This window comes from Etheostoma cragini, chromosome 4 (genome assembly GCF_013103735.1).
Source record: "Etheostoma cragini isolate CJK2018 chromosome 4, CSU_Ecrag_1.0, whole genome shotgun sequence".
Classification (NCBI taxonomy): domain Eukaryota; kingdom Metazoa; phylum Chordata; class Actinopteri; order Perciformes; family Percidae; genus Etheostoma; species Etheostoma cragini.
In genome coordinates this window covers 5,464,387-5,483,234 of record NC_048410.1, presented here as the reverse complement: position 1 = coordinate 5,483,234, position 18,848 = coordinate 5,464,387, and the positions used below count along the sequence as shown (strand labels likewise).

General features: G+C 39.7%; 1 protein-coding gene across 21 annotated transcripts in view; it reads right to left on the bottom strand.

Annotated features, from left to right (window-relative positions):
* itpr1b (inositol 1,4,5-trisphosphate receptor, type 1b) overlaps window positions 1-18,848 on the bottom strand; it is an 88,225-nt gene that overhangs the window by 17,489 nt on the left and 51,888 nt on the right. For 14 of the 21 annotated variants that reach the window (XM_034868673.1, XM_034868683.1, XM_034868672.1 and 11 more), the window contains 9 exons: window positions 12,561-12,744; window positions 11,580-11,842; window positions 10,552-10,752; window positions 9,367-9,477; window positions 8,856-8,951; window positions 8,650-8,784; window positions 8,021-8,128; window positions 7,335-7,566; window positions 4,701-4,823 (listed from right to left, as the gene is read on the bottom strand). In XM_034868673.1, the coding sequence (XP_034724564.1) occupies window positions 4,701-4,823; window positions 7,335-7,566; window positions 8,021-8,128; window positions 8,650-8,784; window positions 8,856-8,951; window positions 9,367-9,477; window positions 10,552-10,752; window positions 11,580-11,842; window positions 12,561-12,744 (1,453 nt within the window). The remainder of the gene's footprint in view (window positions 1-4,700; window positions 4,824-7,334; window positions 7,567-8,020; window positions 8,129-8,649; window positions 8,785-8,855; window positions 8,952-9,366; window positions 9,478-10,551; window positions 10,753-11,579; window positions 11,843-12,560; window positions 12,745-18,848) is intronic. The other 7 variants (XM_034868679.1, XM_034868681.1, XM_034868689.1 and 4 more) reach the window with 1 other exon arrangement.

Here is an 18,848-nt window from a genome sequence, read left to right as displayed (position 1 = left end):
AAAACAAAACAAATGGCCTTGGCTATTTACGGGAAAAAAAAGAGTTAATTGGTTCAATTTAGCAAGTTTTAATTGTTCTTTCATGTCCGCTTGAATTGGCCATGTTACATGCTGTCTGGGGAGCTTTACATGTTACATATCCAGAGAGACGACGTCAGCAGAGACATGTCGGAGATCAGCCTAGCAAATTCAGTTGCCTGTGCTTATCAGAGAACTACCATGACCTGGATGACCAAGAACCTTTACAGACATACTTCACTGGAGTAGTTTGGTTAATTAAACTTTTACAAGCAGTTGGCTTGCCTATTATAGGGAGACATGCATCCAGGACACAGTATGAGTAGGTGTGTGTAGACATTCAATATTCACTATTGAGCAACTTAACAGTGACTGAGCTTTTTATTTTCACATTAAATGGTTTGAGTTTGGACCCAGCATTGGTGTGTCCAGGAATGAACTGTTAAGCTTCCCAAAGACCTTTAACACTGAAAACCACTTGAGGTTTCTAGAGCTAAGCTAACAACCTCTGTTTTTTTTTTTCTTCTAAACCGCTGTGAGGAAGTTCAAACAAAAGGGATCTCGCCGTTTGACCCCAGACAGAACAATTGAAAGTTTATGCGAATCACAATGTGTATCTTCTCTCTGCTACTCAGCACTGGAACAATGCAGGCCTTACTGGCTGCGGCTTTTCACATCCCCACAAATACTGCCCTCAAGGAGAACTGAGAAAAGAGGAAAGGAATAAAGAGACAGCAAAAACAGAAAACAGAAACTGCACGTAGAAACAATACATAATACATAACCCTTCTAAAGTATTCCAGCACCTTATTAGTGATGCAACACCAGACTTTTCCAGATTTTCCCAACCTAAATGTGGACATTTAGGCCACATGACAGAGCCTGACTGATCAGGTATTAATATGGCAACAAGGTCAAATATGTAGATCCAACAAAGGAACTAAATGACCTTTGGATAATGTAATTTATGGTAAAATAGCTAATTAGGGCCCGAGCGCTGACAGCGGCGAAGGCCCTTTTGAAACTGACGGAATTGTTATTATTCTTTATACGGCAAATTAATCGCAGTTTTAAGTGGCTTAACATATTCAAAAACTCCCCAACATTGCCGATCGCATCAAGTCTGGTAAAAATGTACGTATCTTAAGGGTTAAGGGAATAGACACATGTATGTTTAACGTAGACTAACGGAACTTGGTAACCATATGAAGCATGTTAAAACGTACAAAAAAGCTCATTGGAGCCATACCCTAAACCCAACAAGAAGTACGCCATTTTGAATAGAAAGTTTGAAATTAGTGACATTTTGGCCATTTCCACGTCGTACTTGAACAAACTCCTTCTAGAACTGTCCTTTGATCAACTTCAAATTTGGTCTGTGCCATCTTAAGACGTTAAAGATGAAAAGTGATTAAAAGAAAAACTTTTCATCATAGGGCATTGTCCAATGGCTTGAAACTTTTCAGGATTCAAGAGTCCAACCCTGAGGACATATACACACCGAAATTGAATCAAAAGTATAGCGCCCTCTAGTGGCAACAGGAAGTAGACCTAAAAGTCAAAAAGCTATACTTTAACTAACCCCTTATAGAGATTTCAACTGATGGACTTCAAATTTGGTCTGTACCATCTCAACAGCTGGCCTGAGAACATATAAAGGCCAATGCTGACTTTTGGTCATAGTGCTGGCAACAGGATATCAGCCTTATATGACAAACATCTTCTGATTTACATGAAACGTAGAATGTGTGGTCTACTTGTGAAACTGAGCCAGCCCCTTTAATTTATAACATTTGAACCATTTCTTTCTTGTGTAAGGTGTCATTAAACTCAGCAGAGAGTTCCTTCTTCACTAGAGATGGCACCCCCACTATGCTTAAGCCAAACCCTCTTTCATAACTGGTGAGAGTCTTATGTGAGGTATCAATGTTTTAATGTAAGATTTAAAAAAATCACGAGTGCCTTGGACATTTTTTTCCTTCTCTTTTAAGTTTTTGTTCCCTTTCCAAAGAGCACCTTCAACATTTCTTTTGGACTTTGGGGCACTCCAGACTTTATTTTCCCCTTTTATTCCTCCTTAGTTTGTTTTCTATTGTCCAAACAAAAGGCTGTTCTTTAGGATAGTAGAATTCTGGTGTTGTCTCTCAGTGTTGGCCACTTCTTTAAAGTGACACCTGCAAAATCCGGAGAAAAATATGCTTTTGCGGGTAACATTTTAAAGTTACATGCCAATTTGACTGGTGATGAATGAAGCAAATAACACAGCGTCTAAATCGGCAGGCTGCAGAAGTAACAAGTCAGTGTTTTCTTCAAAGAAATTTGTTTGTTTGGCTTGGAAATATAATCTTTATCTGGCAAAAAAAGCAGAGGAGTTGAAATTAAAGTAAATTTAGGTAGGAAAAATGTTAGTGCTGTTGGAAAGTCTGATTGGCTGGTTACTTTCTACTACAAAATCTACTAACTATATTGGCTGGTGATCAAAAAGTTAATTTTGTAGTATGATTATGTCACTGACCTATCCTTCTCCTGCACCAATACAACAGGCAAACAACTCTGATCTATTAAGAACTTTTAAGTTTAAAACTGTGAAATGATTTTTAGCATCTTTGACACAGATTAACAGATCAATTATATTATTAAATGTTCTGGATTAAATTAGAGTAATGTAAGACGTCTGACTTTTTGCTGTATGTAAATCTACCTCTTATCAGGTAGGTGTCACTTTTAGTGGTATAGTATACTCCACAGTCAGTAGCATGGTATTAAGTTTCCTGCTAGAGTTTCTTGCCTTACCGGGAGACCACAGTATTAACACAAGTCTGTATACAAAAACATACAGAAACACACCTTAATACCAGAAGATTATTTAAACTGAGAGCAGAGAATAAGGCTAGAAATTTGATAACATGTTAGAGCTTGTGTTGGTCAAGCTCAAAAAAGGTAAATGGCACAGCAGTTCAATATTAAAACAATCTGCCATGATTTTGTTCTACACGTGTGGTGAAACTCACTTTGGGAGGTGTAAGGCTACACCCAAACCACAGACACGAGAACACAAAGTGTTCTGTAAATTCCTGTGCATACTTAACACTAATAATGCATCTAAGGTACTTGACGTGATCTCACATGCCAAAGGTTATAAATACATGTTCTGTATGGTTGCAAATGCTACATCAGGTTATTCAAGGTGCCACGTGTCATGGGAAATAAAATGTTCTAATAAATCTTCTGTAGATTGAAAAGCTTGTGTTGTTCATGATTATGATAGACTTTCATTTTTTTTTTTTTTTTAAAGATGTCTTATCAGAAATCAGATTAGTTGTTGTCAGAGCAAAGTGTCCCTAAATGAGTATCCCCAAAGATTTGGCATTGAATGCATACACCACTAATTGATTCAAGATTTTTTTTTTACCACACATTATTCTTCTTTGGCAAAACCTGACAACTACATTACCTTAAGTGCAATTTGGCCACAGTTTGGTCAGAGATTAGGATGTGTTAGTGTATTTCGGGGTATGTTCGTAGCAGATAATATTGCCTTAGCCACTTGCCTCAAACAGAAATGAGAAACAGGCTACAGACGTCTGGTAAGCTCACTTCTGTCCAACTCCACACCACAGATTTGTTTCATTTTAAATTTGTAGTCTGACGCTGACTTAGGTGACATCACTTTATCAGATTTTACGCATAAAATGCCTAATATAAATGTTCTGTCATGTGCAGTGTGACTCCCCAAAACCTGTCAACAGACAGATTTGTAAAACAGGTGGAGTTACCCTTTAGGCTTAAATAAATAAAAAAAGGGCTAGCCCGTTTTAGGTTAATTGTCAGTTTCAGACACAGACAGAGGAGAAATTGAATTTGGCAGGACTACGCTCATTTTCAATTACTGTGGAAATTGGTTTTGTCAAAACAAATTCTAAAAATATTGGCTTTAGAAACCCAAAACTCAGAAAGAAGCTTTCAAACTAATCCGAACAGATCCTCAGAGATCATATTGGCCTTAACTTTACAGCTTACCTGGGATAGATAATTACAACTTCCTCGTTAACACACTAAGCCACCAAATGTTTTTTACCTTGCAGAAAGAAACTGCACCTTGAGGGCGTTAACGTCCAAGCCTTGACCCAATTTCCGTTAATCTTTGCCATACAGGTTCCTGATAAAGCACAATATGTACAATATGCCTCCTGCCCCACCTGTGGCCTTGCACATATAAGGCCCTATTGTAACGATCTAAGCGCACGGCATGTGCGTCTGGTGCAGATGCGTTTAGGGTGTGTCCAAAATCCACTTTTGCTAGTTTGACGGCAGAAAACTAGCAATAAGAATTCACCTGAACACACCTCCTTGTAAGACCGGCACGCTCATGGGTTCAAAGATGAGCGCAGGTGCATTTGCTATTTAAACGACGTGGGCGCAGGACAAGGACAACTGCAATGGTCTTTAAATAGCAAAGACACTTGTGTCAGGCTTTGCGGCGCGCTGCGCCGGGTTCAAGACAGGGGCCTTAATGTTTATGCCACTAACTCCCATTTACTGAGTTGTAATAGTAACACTCATTATTTTATGTCCACTGCACAAACACACAAAAACAAGATCACAACAACCTGCTCAAAGTGTTAGAGAAGTGCAAAAGAAAAAAGAGAAATTTTAAAAAGTGAAGAATTTTACAGACTGACCTCCACGGACCCCCTCCAGTGGGTAGAAGAAGGCCACAAGCAGGTTCATGAGGACAGCCAGGTTGAAGGAGATGCTGCTCCAGAACGACATGTTCCTGGAGCACCAGTACAGGATGGGCTGAGCTGGAGGGCAGGGTATTGGATTTCATACAGGTCATTGTACTGCAGTGAGATTGCAGACATCTCTATATTAACAGTACAATAAATCAAGCACAATATATCCAAGAAGTTCACGGAAAACTTTTACAGTAAAGGAAAACACACGACTGATCAGTGTTTCACACCAAGGTGAAGCAGAACAATGACTGCTATTAATTCATTTCCAATTAATTGTAGGCAAAGCTCAGAAAGTTGGGTATGATTTCTTATGTAATGTAGATATCCCATGTTGATGAATTTCTTTTGTCCTTGGCGTGAAATAAATCATCTCAGTACCAAATTTCTTTCATATATTTCTACTGCAACACAACATTTTTGCCACAATTTATGATCTACAAGTGAATCACTCAAAAGTTGAATGAGGAGTAATTTCAGTGATTTGAAAAATGTATTGAATTTAGGGTGAAACATTATTAGTGGTACAGAATTAAAAGGGCTCTATGTAGTGCCATTATCAGCACCAAATCTGTAAACAAAGGAATCTCTTTGAAGGGTAAAATTATTTTACTATTTATATTATTTTATTATATATTATTTTATTATTTATTTTATTATTTTATATACATTTTACATACACTACACAATTTGCACACTCACAGACACGCGCACACGTGCACGCACACACACTGGAAAACTCACACACACACACACACACATTTTGTTTATGTTGCCTGTTCATAAGAAAAGAAGAACTGCGGGTGGGGACTTTTAGCAACAGAAGTCACTATGACAAGTGATTAGCACCAGCGGAACAATATGGTCAAGGTCCTTGCGATTCATTCAGATAGGAGAGAGGTGGTTGTTGTCATGTGCTATCAAATTATAGACAAACCATCCTCCATCAGGCCTGACCATGAGACAGGATACAACATGCTCCTAAACTAGTCACTTCACTGCAGTATCTGACAGAATCACCCCGGGGGTCAACAAGGACCTGCCCTGCTAAAAGGGAAACTCAACATAGTGTTCAGGCTTGCACAACTATGGCATTTAGCAGAAAACAAATGCTTAGTTTAAAATGAAGAATGTCTTATGAAATTCCTCGTCTAAAAAAGAAATCACACAGTGAAATCCCAATATGAAGAGCTTCTCCTGTTTTGGCTTGTTCCTGATCTCACACCTGTTGATTCGAGAGCTAATCTGTGTCCAATACCCTGCCTTGTTTTTTCTCCCATTTCAGAAGTGAAGAATTTTGGACTGAGCATGACCTCAAACTGGCAGGTAGCTAACTAGCATCCTGCTAGCTCAGTTGAATAAAAGGCAAAATGAAAGCACAACGACCTGAGTGTGAATCCAGTCAAGGATCTTTATCACGTTATATCTATTTCACTGCCATATTTCATGTCCCGGTTTACGGTCCTAATTTTGCTTATAATAAAGCAGGAATACCCCCAAGAAATTTTAATCAAAAACTAGCAGAAGGCTTTACGCTCCATCCATATTTTTTCCCTCCAGACAAAACACAACATTCTACACTGTGATTTCTTAATCCCCAGTTAATCCACCGTTCAGTTTTATTTCTAAAATCCATATTTGCAGTAGCATAAGACTAAAAATGAGGGCCGGTGTAAATGTTAATACTTTGTACTACTAAATCCTGCCAGAAGATTTTTGTTCTTCACCTTTTGCATTCACCCCTTTTTTCTGTTTCTAGAAATACTAAATACAGGGACCTGAAACAGTAATCTCCTCACAAAATGGATTGACAAACAGAATACAAGAACCATATGCAATTTCCCAAGTTAATACATTTTTATGAATCTTGCGTACTGACCACAACTATTGTGTTTGTCATTCACTGCATCACTCTCACATCTTCGTTTAATATATCTTTTACACATTTACCCTTAATTAACTTATATTACTATTGTAACTATATTATTGTAACTGTATACTTGAAATAAGTTGATAAGTTGCTTTACATGAGGTTTACATGCTCTCTCCACTTCCATTTCTCCAGGTTTCAGAGTTTAGGCAACAGAGTAAAGCCCCTTTTACATATGGAACCTACAACATGTCTGGGTTCAATTATTAGAGTGAATTTTTTTGTGGTATAGAAAAACAATGTGTTCAGATTGTTTGCCAATATAAATAACCATTAAAGATTAAGGTTTGATCTACTTTGTACTTCTATTTGGAGTACCTGGAGAGGCATATGAGGCTGTGTTTAGAGCGTGGTCTTTATCCCAGCTGGTGGTCCACGGGGCTTTCCAGTGTCGCCAACATGTTAGACAACACAGAAATTGAAAAGTAGTTTCCTGCCCTACCATTTTTAATAATGGCGTCTCCATTGTAACATCCAAAAAGCTGCTTTCATTGGTGGCTGAGGCCTTTTTGGCTTTGAACGTGTATATGTGAAAGAGGCTTTAGCATCTGTGTGCTATTAAGGGGGTGTCCTTAGGGGCCTGGAGGGATGCAAAAGGACGGTGAGTAAACCAGGAACTAGGTTATAAGGAGTTGAGGAAAAAGACGCACAGGGAACCGTGTTCGTGTCACCAGCAGCCTCTTGAGTACCTCGCAGCTTCTTCTGCCAATTCATCTCATTGAAGAGGTCCTCAGAGCGCAGGAAGAAGTCATTTATCTTACTGCCTTGCTCATCCCGCTCTGTGGTGTAGTAGACACGCAGCTTGGACTCTTGGGTTAGGAACTCGCAGATGTTAGGCACAGGGAAGACTATCTGCTCCATGGTACGATCCAGCCGTACAATCTGTACACAACCCCAGAAGCAGCCACCAATCAGTCGCTGTGGCAGGCAAACAAGTCATAAGCTCGTACTATCTTCTTTAAAGCCAAGTATTTACAGGTCAATTACTCATTCAAGTGGTCTGACTGGTTATTGTCACAAACTGTACTGTACTTTGCAAAACAAATTAAAGGTGTTGTCTTAAGACAGGGGAACTTTGCCTACAGGAAACAATTAGTGTTGACTTCTATGATTATGAAATATATCAAGTGTCTCAACTCAATTAAGATGCCAAAACATGTCCTAAGTCTCTGCAGCAACACAGATGTCTTCTTATAGATGTCAGAAAGTGGGTAGACAAAAGAGATATTTGTGAATAATTCTCAGTAAATCTTTACAGTTAAACATACAAATACAAAATGACAGAAGGAGCTCCAAAATGGCACAGTTTAGATCCAACATGGACCTAATCACTGACCTCAATCTGAGCTGTGTGTTTGGCATAGAATTCCAGGGCCTCATCACCCTCTCCATATGTCCCCCCTGGCTTCAACATAGCCTGCAGTTCCTTGTTGTGACGAGCTAACTGAAATGACACCATGTGACAATGACAAACAGATGAATGACTCATCACAAAGACTGTTTCTGTTATCAGAAATATTTTCCTTAAAAGTATGCAGGTGTTAACTTCGCACGTGCTATATTTCTGAGCCAACATTGCTGGTACTTAACAGGTAGGTACAGTACATACAATTTATTCTTCCTTTGAACACACCCACTATTCTTTCCACTCAACCACAAGGCCTCAGGGTATTGTATTGACACTGGGTGTTGCATGACTATAATTGAAGTCATTACTAAATAATGTTGTAAAGTGATTAGACAGGCTATTGAGCCGGTTGTAGGATATGCTGCGCTCTTGAGCGAAAATACATTGTAGAATGGCGGGTAATAGGTCTTTAGCAGCCCAAGAATGACATAGATGTAAAGTAACAGTAAGTAATTGACTACGTCCTGAACTACATTATGTGGCCGTGCATGTGCTACAGCATTTTCACATGAGTGTATCCGTGTCCACGCTGATTTTATGGACAGTTGGTGGCTTACCTGATGTGCCAAGATGTAGATATTATGACCAACATTGCGTGGAGATGCAGAATGCTCCTCCTCTCCATCTTCACCGTCCTGTGGCTCCTTCACCTCTATCTCACCCTGCATGTAGGCCTTTTTGATCACTTCCACCTGCAAGAATACAGACCATCACATGACATCCAACTAATACTGTTAGATGATTTGCATGATGTCCAACGCACCAGCTCTTTAGGTCTCATGTTGTACAGTATCCTCTCAGCGTTCTCGCTGTCATGGCGACTCTCCATAATTGCAAGAAGAAGCTTTGAGGCATTATTCTATGATGGGATGAGAGTAAGGACAACCACAAGCAAAATCAACTCAGGTTAATTTTTTTGGTATGATCATCAGCGTTCCAAACTGTACACAGGGAGTATATCATTCAAGAGGAAATCTGACTGTAAAAGTCCTTACTTTGCCATGTGTCCTTGGAATATACAGTTATCTACGATGGAGTACTTAATGAAAATATGCTGTCATAACGTATTTTAGCATTCTCTATTTAAATCAACACTTTTTGTGAGAGATTTTCTGTAATGACTTGAAAATCTCTAGAGAATGAAGTCAATGTGAGTTCTCAGGAATAAGAAACTTATACCATTTAGCAACAAAACAAACTCTAGCATGCCTGTTAGTTAACGACAACGTGTTTTTGAAGTGTTTTCCATCTTCCTCTTATTAATAATCACTCACTTTGAGTTCCAGCACCAGATCCATCCGCTTCTTGCCAAGGGGATTAATGTCATTGAGGATGAGAGCGATGATGATGTCAATACCATTGCATTCATGAGTGGCAATGCAGTTCTGAAGAGCAAATGAAATGAACGTAGTTGAAAGTATAGACCGAAACAGGAGAGCTACAGGTTAGCAGTAAGCAGAAGCAACATTATTATTAGAAGGTAGACAGTAGAATTCGGATTAACGGGACCTTGATTAAAACTCAACAACAATAAATATATAATATTTAATGTTTTCTGATGCTGCTGGAGTTTTGTTGACATCCTAAATAACACAGAATTACACTTGTCCAGTAGTGCCAGTTATGATCCGATAAACACAATATGTAATCTATTAATGTAGAGGTCAAAATCTTTGATTTCCCAGATTTGATTTCACCTATTTAATAAACAGGCCTTTTTCCTTCTATTACCTCAGGCTCAACAGCCCTGGCACAGTCAGGTGCTAATGAAATGAAACCTTGACATTGGGCGAGTCTTGGCAATTTATTTTTTGTGCCGCACTGCAAGTTAACAAATAGATCTAATACATAGCTCATGGCGGCCAAATGGTTTGGATAATTAACAAAGATAATTAATCCCACACAAACAATTAATTGCAGCATATGTCTTTTTCCTCTCAGTAGATATGAACAAGTCCCCCTTCTAGTGCTGTTAAAGGGAACTGAAATCAGTTACTGCATTTAACCACTTGCTTGTTTAGTCATGCCGTTTTCACACTTCCCATAAACTGGGCTGCTTGAACAGAGGATGCCATCACCATCACGTGTCAAGACCAGGCAATGTTTATTTATACCAAAGAATATACACAGGCAGATTGCCCAGAGTTGGCTGTGTTGTTATACTGTTGAAGAATGACTGCATAGGTTTATCTCAGCGGCAGCTGAGAGTGCTGGCCATGAAAAGGGAAATGCTCAGGTTTATTTACAGTACTACCCAAACAAAATCTGCAGCATGAAAATAAAAAGTTAACGTAAGATGAGGATAATATGATCAATTAGTTGATAAGAAAACCACATTTGAACATCTAAATGAAACAAAAACACTATTTTATTACAGACAAACTGCAGACTAAAATCCTAGTAAAAGTACATCTTAAGTGTGCGCTTGTATTCTCATGCTCTGTGTGTACATGTATCACCTGGTTTTCATGACAAGGTCCTTGGCAATACTCAGTCAGGCTCTCCACAGTCTGGTTAATGAGTCCTACATTCTTCTCATTTATGTAGAGTCCCAGCAGCCCAAGTCCACCTGTTGTGCTGCCGCAGATACAGTCCAGGAACTGAAGTGTCTCACACACAAGATTATAGTTGTTCTTGTTATTCTGGTTACGCAGAAAGTTCTGGAGATAGATGGAGATAAAATAAACATTAACTAGGCATAAGATTGGTTCTCAGGACCCATGTAACCCCCTAGATTCGGGCAGTGTTATATACAGTATCTTAGTCATCAAGACATTGTCTCACTTTAAATTACAAATAGGAAAGCCAAAACTGTGAGACTTGATGTTGATCAAATGTCCAACAGAGTTAAAGCAAGCTGATCAGTCATGGTCTTAGGGTCTGAAGAGACAGTTTGTTCAAGAAACACGCCTTTAAGCTTCTACTCAGGGAATATAAAACCATTTTCCCCCAACAAACATCTTTCTCTGAAGTGAAAAAAATAAATATATATATATATACATATTTTTTCTTTTTCAGCATTTACACCAGCCAGACAATTACTTCATGTCTTTGAAAGGAACAGAAACATCTCACAGAATGATCATCTGTGCTGCATGGCTAGCAGTAAATCAATATCTTTCACCCACGTTGGGTCAGGATGGACGAGACAGAGCAATTCAGCATTGAGCCAATTATCATTTAATGAAGGCCCTCCTTGTTTTGGAGTGTAAACTGAATCAGTGCAAGAAGGAAGTCTTCTGTCTGGTGCTAGCCATTACTAAACACCAACACACTCCTCATAGCGAAACCAGACCAAGACATACCAGATACGGAAACAGCTGCATCAGGAAGTTCTGCAAATGGTGCCTATTTTCCACATGGTTTCGTTTCTGTATAACCGAGTGTGGTGATAGACATTCAGAACACAGGTCAGGCATGTCATGAGAGAGGCGGTGGCAGGTTTAGGTAAAACTAAAAGCAACAACAAATTGGAGTAAGCGTTGACCTGCAGATTTCTGTTGTGGTTCTCACAGAGCAGCTGCATGAGGCGCAAGATGGGCTGCATGATGGTGATGATGACGCTCATCTCGCCTTCCTCCTGGCTCTTATCAGCAGTAGGGACGGGAGTGCCGTCAGCTGCCGCTTGGTGCTCCTCGGCTTCAACCTCGCGGCGGTAGGTGGTGAAGGCCTTCTTGGTGACAACGGAGGCCTCCACTAGCTGCTCCTTCACCTCCTCAGTCACCATTGCCACCACCGGCATGTCTTTGCCTAACCATATTTACAGTATAGGAGGGTTAAACACAGACCATTAGAGATACGATACTTAAATGTTTTTTAAACCAAGGACATCATAACTGAAAGAGACATGTGTTGGGCGGCCTAAAGCCTTTATGCAAACCTTTTTAGTGCACAGAGTACTAAGCTATTAAAACAATAATTTTTGGCATGATTTTATAAATCATCTTTTAATGTTACACATTAAGTCCTTAGGATTAACTGTATCTGTGGATGCTACCTTAGTGACTATCTAACCTCTAGGCTACTAAGCCTATCATCAGTGGGGATTTATATTTGCTAATGATATGTTGGATTCATGTTAAGACATTTTAATTTGGAGACCTCCTTACAGTTACTCTGATGACCCCCTAGGGGCCCCGGACCCCTTGTTGAAGATCTCTGTTATGAAGAATGTTCATTTAGTTAAGTAATCATGTAGCAAATTATACCAAAATCATTTACAGTACCTACATTTCTTAGTTTAAAAAAAACAATCCTTTATCACTTAATACTTTTAGACATTCCAAAGATGACTTACTACAGAATGCACAACATTTCGGGCCATTTTTGCTTCAATGCATAGGGTATTTAGAGACTGGTCATTCCAACAGACTGAGTCCCATGAACACAGAAGATAACGGATGTTAATTTTGCCAGTTTGATCAAGAATACATATCGAACATTTCCAGTTAAACTCTTGACCCTTCACCTTTCTTGCGTGCTGGCGTGTCTTTGTCTGGTGGCTCGTCATCCTTCTTCTTGCTTCCCAGGTCACTAGTATTGACTGTCACAGTGGCTTTGATCTCTTGCTGGGCCAGCTTCATGCGCTCATAAAACACCTTAAAGAATTTTTCAGACTTGTTGTCTCCAGTTAAACGTTGGTAGAATGACCGCTGGAGAAAAATAAGAAAGAAAACGACAAGGCATGTTATATGGACTCCACTTTTTTCTGTCGTATACTTTTCTGTTTTAAACAACGTTTACTGGTCAGCTGCTCCAGTTGGAGGAGTTTACACACCACTTCCGGTTCTCTTGTTCTTTTCCTTTTCTTGTTTTAAACCTAATGTTATGTCAAAATGCTGATTCACAGTTGTTGACTTTCAACACCAACTGGTTACCACTAATGTTTCCATTCAAAGTTATCCTTGATCAGAGAACATGGTTTTCGAGGTCAGGGCACTTTTTTTTTAAAGTAACCGCCACTTCTTATCATGTTCTCTCTGAGGGTTTCTACAGTGCTGACAGCCAGAGGTTCTGTGAGAAGCAGTTACATAAGCTGCTCTCTCAATGTGCAAGACATGGTGCAAGGCCTCACTGTGCACACCTGATTCCAAACCATCTGCTCTCTGCCCCCTTCTACGTAACACGTTTCTTGCACCCTGATGACTATGCTGGGCGTTAACACTTGTGAGCAACATCAAAAACAAGACAAGATTTGGGGATATTTACATGCAGCCACACTCAAATACATGAACACACATTGACACAGCTACACACCCTGCTGAGGACACACTACTGTACATGCGTCTACTTTACAAGTGTGAATGTGCAAACACACAAAGCCGTGCTAACACAACACAAGTAGGTTAACACATGCAGCTGTAGACTCATGTTCAATGAATTTGCCTCCCTTGCAGTGCAATAAAAAGTGCATTTGTGGGATTGCACATGACCACAAATGTTTTTACAAGTTTTCCAACTGTGCAGCAATGAAAGTTTGATTCAGCATGAGCACGATGCTTGTGAAGTCAAGGTGAGGTTCTCCTGAACTAAACAAAGGTCTTGTCTGAATGCCTTGTAGGCATGGAGTATTTTGTTTTTTTTCAAACAGGCTGATATGCTCTGCCCCATTCCTATCCACAATCCCTCTTTACATAAGACCTGTAATCAGCTCAGTGGTTACAGTGAGGGCACACAGCGCCTCAGCTCAAACACTGTTACATCAGCCCACAGAGGGCGAGCAGTGGAGAGAGGGAGAGGAGAAAGGAGAGAGGAAAAAAGGGAGAGAGGAAAACCCTGTCCTACTTTACAGTGCCAGAACGGCACGAAGTGAACGTGTGGTGTGAGAACGAGGAGGGCGGGTCTGAAAATAGAGAAGGGAGGGAGGGAGGGGGGGGGATCCAAGCAGAGTTATCACACACATAGATTGAGGGGCAGTTTGAAAGCCTGTTACATAAGAATCTTTCCAGGTTTAGCTCAACTCGGATAAGTTTCTGAAAGAGGGGACAGACATTTAGAGAAACAACATATGAAACCTCTGCAGTGAGACTCTTTGCAGAATCACCTGACACAAGTCCTAAGGGAGATAGAACACTTAATGCATTAAGAAAATTGTGTTGATAAAGAGTTGTTGTCCTCTCTTTTATGCAACAGTTTCTTGCTTGTTTTTCAAGCTGTTAACATCATGTTGTTGACCAGATAGGGTCATATGTTGATAGTGATCTGATTAGGAGTCAGCAGGCCAACTTCTCCAAACAGACACAACAGCTCCAGGATAGCAGCTTTACAAGATTACCGTATTAAATAGACCTCATGACTGTGGCCATAAAACCCAATTTCTTCACTGATGTGAAGGGAATCATTTTGTCAACACATGTCTGTCATATATGCCATGGCCAAAAGAAACACCATGCAACAACTGTTTCCCTGTGCTCTACCAGCAGAGTGAATAAAACTATGGCTGGGGATGAAATGTTTTGGTGCCAATCAAAACAGAGCACAGAGTATCAACAACTGTCAAATACTAAAAGTTGGCATCAAATGCCTGCTCAATTATTTTGTCTGCTGTCTGGTACTCCTTTTGTTTTTTTTTTTAAATTATGTTTATTGAGTTTTTCAGAAATGACGAAACAGATACACATACACAGAAAAATTGACAAACAAACCAAAACTCAACAAAAAACAGCAATTTGCATGTAGCTTTTATGCTGAATAATATTACATTATTTTATTGTATTTCAACATTTTCTTTTTCATGTACTCAGCAGAAATCTTGGTAGGTGACTTTCAAGATATTAAATAAATTGTCTCCGTTTAAAAAAAAAACAAAAAAAACAATGGCTAAACAAGTGGAAAGGCTTTAAAATTGGTACACTTTTAATAGGTTTAATTCACAATCAATCCGGTTGTATTTCCTTATTATTACATGCAACCTTTGAGAAGTTTGACAACCGTACTTTTGTTTACTGTAAAAAAGTTTTTTTAAGTATAAAGACGTTTTAATTTCTCAGTAATGGACTGAAAAAAGTTTAGTATCTGTACTGAATGTGATAAGCCAGGATTTTAAATTGTAAGATAGTGATCTAACATAAGGATCCTGGATGACTGCAGTCATTCTTTAAAGAAATTGGTCCATCAGCCATTCAGTCTTAGCTTTTCCCACTGAGGTGGCTTATCCCTCTACTGTACATGTCCCACTACAGAGCCATTAAGCTTGCCGGGAGCTCTACTGATCACTCATGTTAAGCATAGCAGGGTTAGGTTGACTCAAAATTCACTCTCCTATTCTACAGAGTCAACATGGTGGCACAGTAGGGCCTCCTTTCGGTTCATTCTGTGCTCCTACTTATCCCTCTATTTCCTGTCAGCTGCCACCTCGGCTCCTGGCATCAACAAGGGCCAGTTATGTAAGGTCTGTTTATACCACCAGCTCTCTCTCTCTCGCTCTCTTTATCCATGTTCTGCCTTTTCCTGCCTGACACCTTGGTGAGTGACAAAGCCATCTCTGTTCATATTGTGCCCAGAGATGTCTTTGGTGGGGTACTCTGCCACCGCCCAGCTGGTAACCACAGGGATCTGCACCTTTGAAGCTAGGAAAAGACAGGAGGTTGAACTAAAAGGGAAATGCACATGAGTGTGTCTATTCTAAATAAGTTCTCTGTGCATGCAACAATCCAAGCAAAGTGTAAAATGTAGCCAATGACGTCAACAACAAACGCACTGAAGAGACTGAAAAGCTGCATGGAGCAGGAATGAAATAATTAAACTTCTATAAACTACAGTATCAAAGGAGAATCCCCTGCCCACTCTGTAGTTAGAAAGAGAGCTGTTTTGTTGATGACGCTGATGCCTGGAAACTCATTTTGCTGAAGCTTTTTAAGGCTTTCCAAGAGGTAGCTGTGAAGTGAACATGAACCGTGCAGAGGTGGGGGCAGTCATCACCCGTTGAAGGGGCTGAGGGTATTGGCGTGCCACGACAAGCCTATTGAGTAAGAGTGGTGGCACCTGTTCTTTCCTGTAACAGTTCAAGATCTGAGGTGATGAAGACAGTGTTGTGTAGATGGATGGTGGGCTGGGCGGGAGCAGAGCTGCACTTCTTACATAACACACAAAATCACTAGGGCTGTTTTTGGAATACATTTTGTGACTTCCAAGTTTATCCAAGAGTGTGTGTGTGTGTGTGCGTGCGTGCGTGCGTGCGTGCGTGCGTGCGTGCGTGCGCGTGTGTGTGTGTGTGTTCTAATAGGGTGCACAGATGAGTATGCATTAGAGTAGGTTTCTGCTAAGAAAAAGTCATTATGATTCATGTTTGCTTGAGTTTCACTATTGGTGTCAAAGTATTTGATGCTCGCCACTGAACAACCTGGAGGATGTGAATACGTATTAAACAACATGTTCAACTGTCCAGGATAATCTACTGTACGCAGGCTTGGTAATTAAATTAAATAAAGGATGAAATAAAGAATGTCACCAACATCTAAACAAATTCAAATAGGATTTAATGAAAGGATAAATAGGAATATGGGTCAAATCCTACAACTCAGTTCAGGAGAGTTTAATATTCTTCATCTAATGTTCCACCATGTGGTGTCATGGCGAAGTGTCATAAACACCTCTGTGGAGGGAAGTAGTAGTGGCTTGTTTAGGATGTTATTCTTACACATCATGCAGGGAGAAAGACAGAAAAAGGCTGGTAGAACTGTGCCCTGACCCAATTCTTGTTGTAGTAACTAATACACTTACCCTGTCCCTCAGGGCTGCCAGATCAATTCCAGCTAGAAAACAGTTTGTATAAAACCACTTCCTTAAAAGGATATGAGGATGAAGAGAGATGATTGTAAGGATGGGTTATTAATATACCAACTGTTCTGGGGGGATTATAGGGTGATGTGTTGTTTGATGCAAAATGCAAAAAAAGTTTGTTAGATGTATAAAATAACTGTATATTTGTTATCTTGCTATGAACGTATGACATCAAATTTATAATGATACAAATATATACTAAAAATAAAAATATCTACTAATAAGTGGTGGTAAAAATAACAACCCTCGGGTTTATCCCGCTCCTTTTCGGACATATTAAACATACATTTTGTAAAACTTTATAGATATAGCTTTTCCTATTGGTGTGTTGCTAAGCACTAATTGTGTTTTCATATTTGATTTTATTGTTATTTTTGTTGGAAATAAAAAGACAGAAGAAGTCACTTTAAAGCTAACAAACAGCTCTCCATCTTTCTTTCTTATGTACACTTTTGACTAGTAATGTTGTTGCTAGGCTACGACCTTGGATAACCTAAAAAACAAATAAACAGACTGCTTGGAGAAATCTGTGAGCATGTTTTTGTCATGCTTTTCATTTAGACAACAAGAACCCTTCTGTCCTAAAAAAGGGGCCGGCAACCCATCGTTATGCAACACAGGAAAATGTGGTGCATCTGCTGATATGTTGTAAATCCACTCTGGACCATACATGAGCCTTCAACAAAGCTCACTTGTCCCTGGACAATGCCAAAGAAGGAGATACTTAAATTTTGAAACAAGAAGCTTCTTTATAATTGTGTCTCTTCATGTTTAAGGCAATAAACTGCTATGCTTATACAGTTCACTTTGAATTTTTTTTTCTACCAGCACAGGTAAACTAGGAAAACTCCCTTGTTACAGTCGGCGTCCGAGGTAGAAATGTTGGCATTTACAGTATATTATCTGTAATCTATGCAAACGACTTGCTGTTATTTCCCTACATAGAACAATTACTGTGTAACAAGATTACATCTCCAACAAGACAAAGAACTTTGCAAACATTTACAATGGCCTGAGGTCCACGCCCAGTTGAAAGTGCATGCCACAGGTTACTTCCAGCAGTGGACACCGAGCTTCTGACCTAAATAAGGGCTGTAATGACATTAAATGACGGCTACGATTAAGTCAATTAATCCACTTGAAATGATCTGTCTAAGGGAGGCTGTAGGTAGTGGCTTTTTCACAGGTAGCACCAGAGAGCTACTGATACTGAAATCTACTGGATCTTTCAGGAAGGCCCTGAGGGTTTATGCCTTTTATTGCCCTCTTTTCACCAGCAGAGCATGACCCAGCTAAGTGTCTGGTTGGAATGTTAGCGGAACATTCACCCAGGCAGAGAAGCAGGCAGCAGCTTATGTAACATGAGTCATGCTAGTGCCTTTTTTTAACAGAAATTTTACCAGTGAAGATGAGAAATTACACTTTCAGTTCATTATTCTCATACAAACATAGGACTGCAACATGCTTCCAAATTAAAGCAGTTAACTTGTGCAGTCAATGCAGTTAAAAGCTGGTATAATTACCTTTTAGCTTAACTGCCAGTTGTGTTTCATATAACATTTCAGAGGGTAATAGGAAGAAACGGAATTAAGTCGATTAGGAGGATTCCCAAAGATTCCCACCCCTTGTGTCAACACTATGCAAATAGGATTGTATTATGTAAGAAGCCTGTTTATGCAAGAGAACACAAAGGAGCATACACAGACTACAAAACCAGAATACACTTATAGACAACTTGCAAGCAAATACATGCATACTCTTATTCTACTCCATGTAGACACACACACAAATAATAAATAATTCCGTTGCAAACACAGCAGCTCTTTCCCCTCTCAACCTGCTTGATGTGAGATTTGCAAAGAGGTAATGTTGCCTTAGCAACCACTGGCTGGCTGTGGGGAGATGGTGACGTGTTTGGCTGCACAGCTATGACCTCTCCCAGCAGACTACTGTTCATCTTCCTTTCTCCTCTACA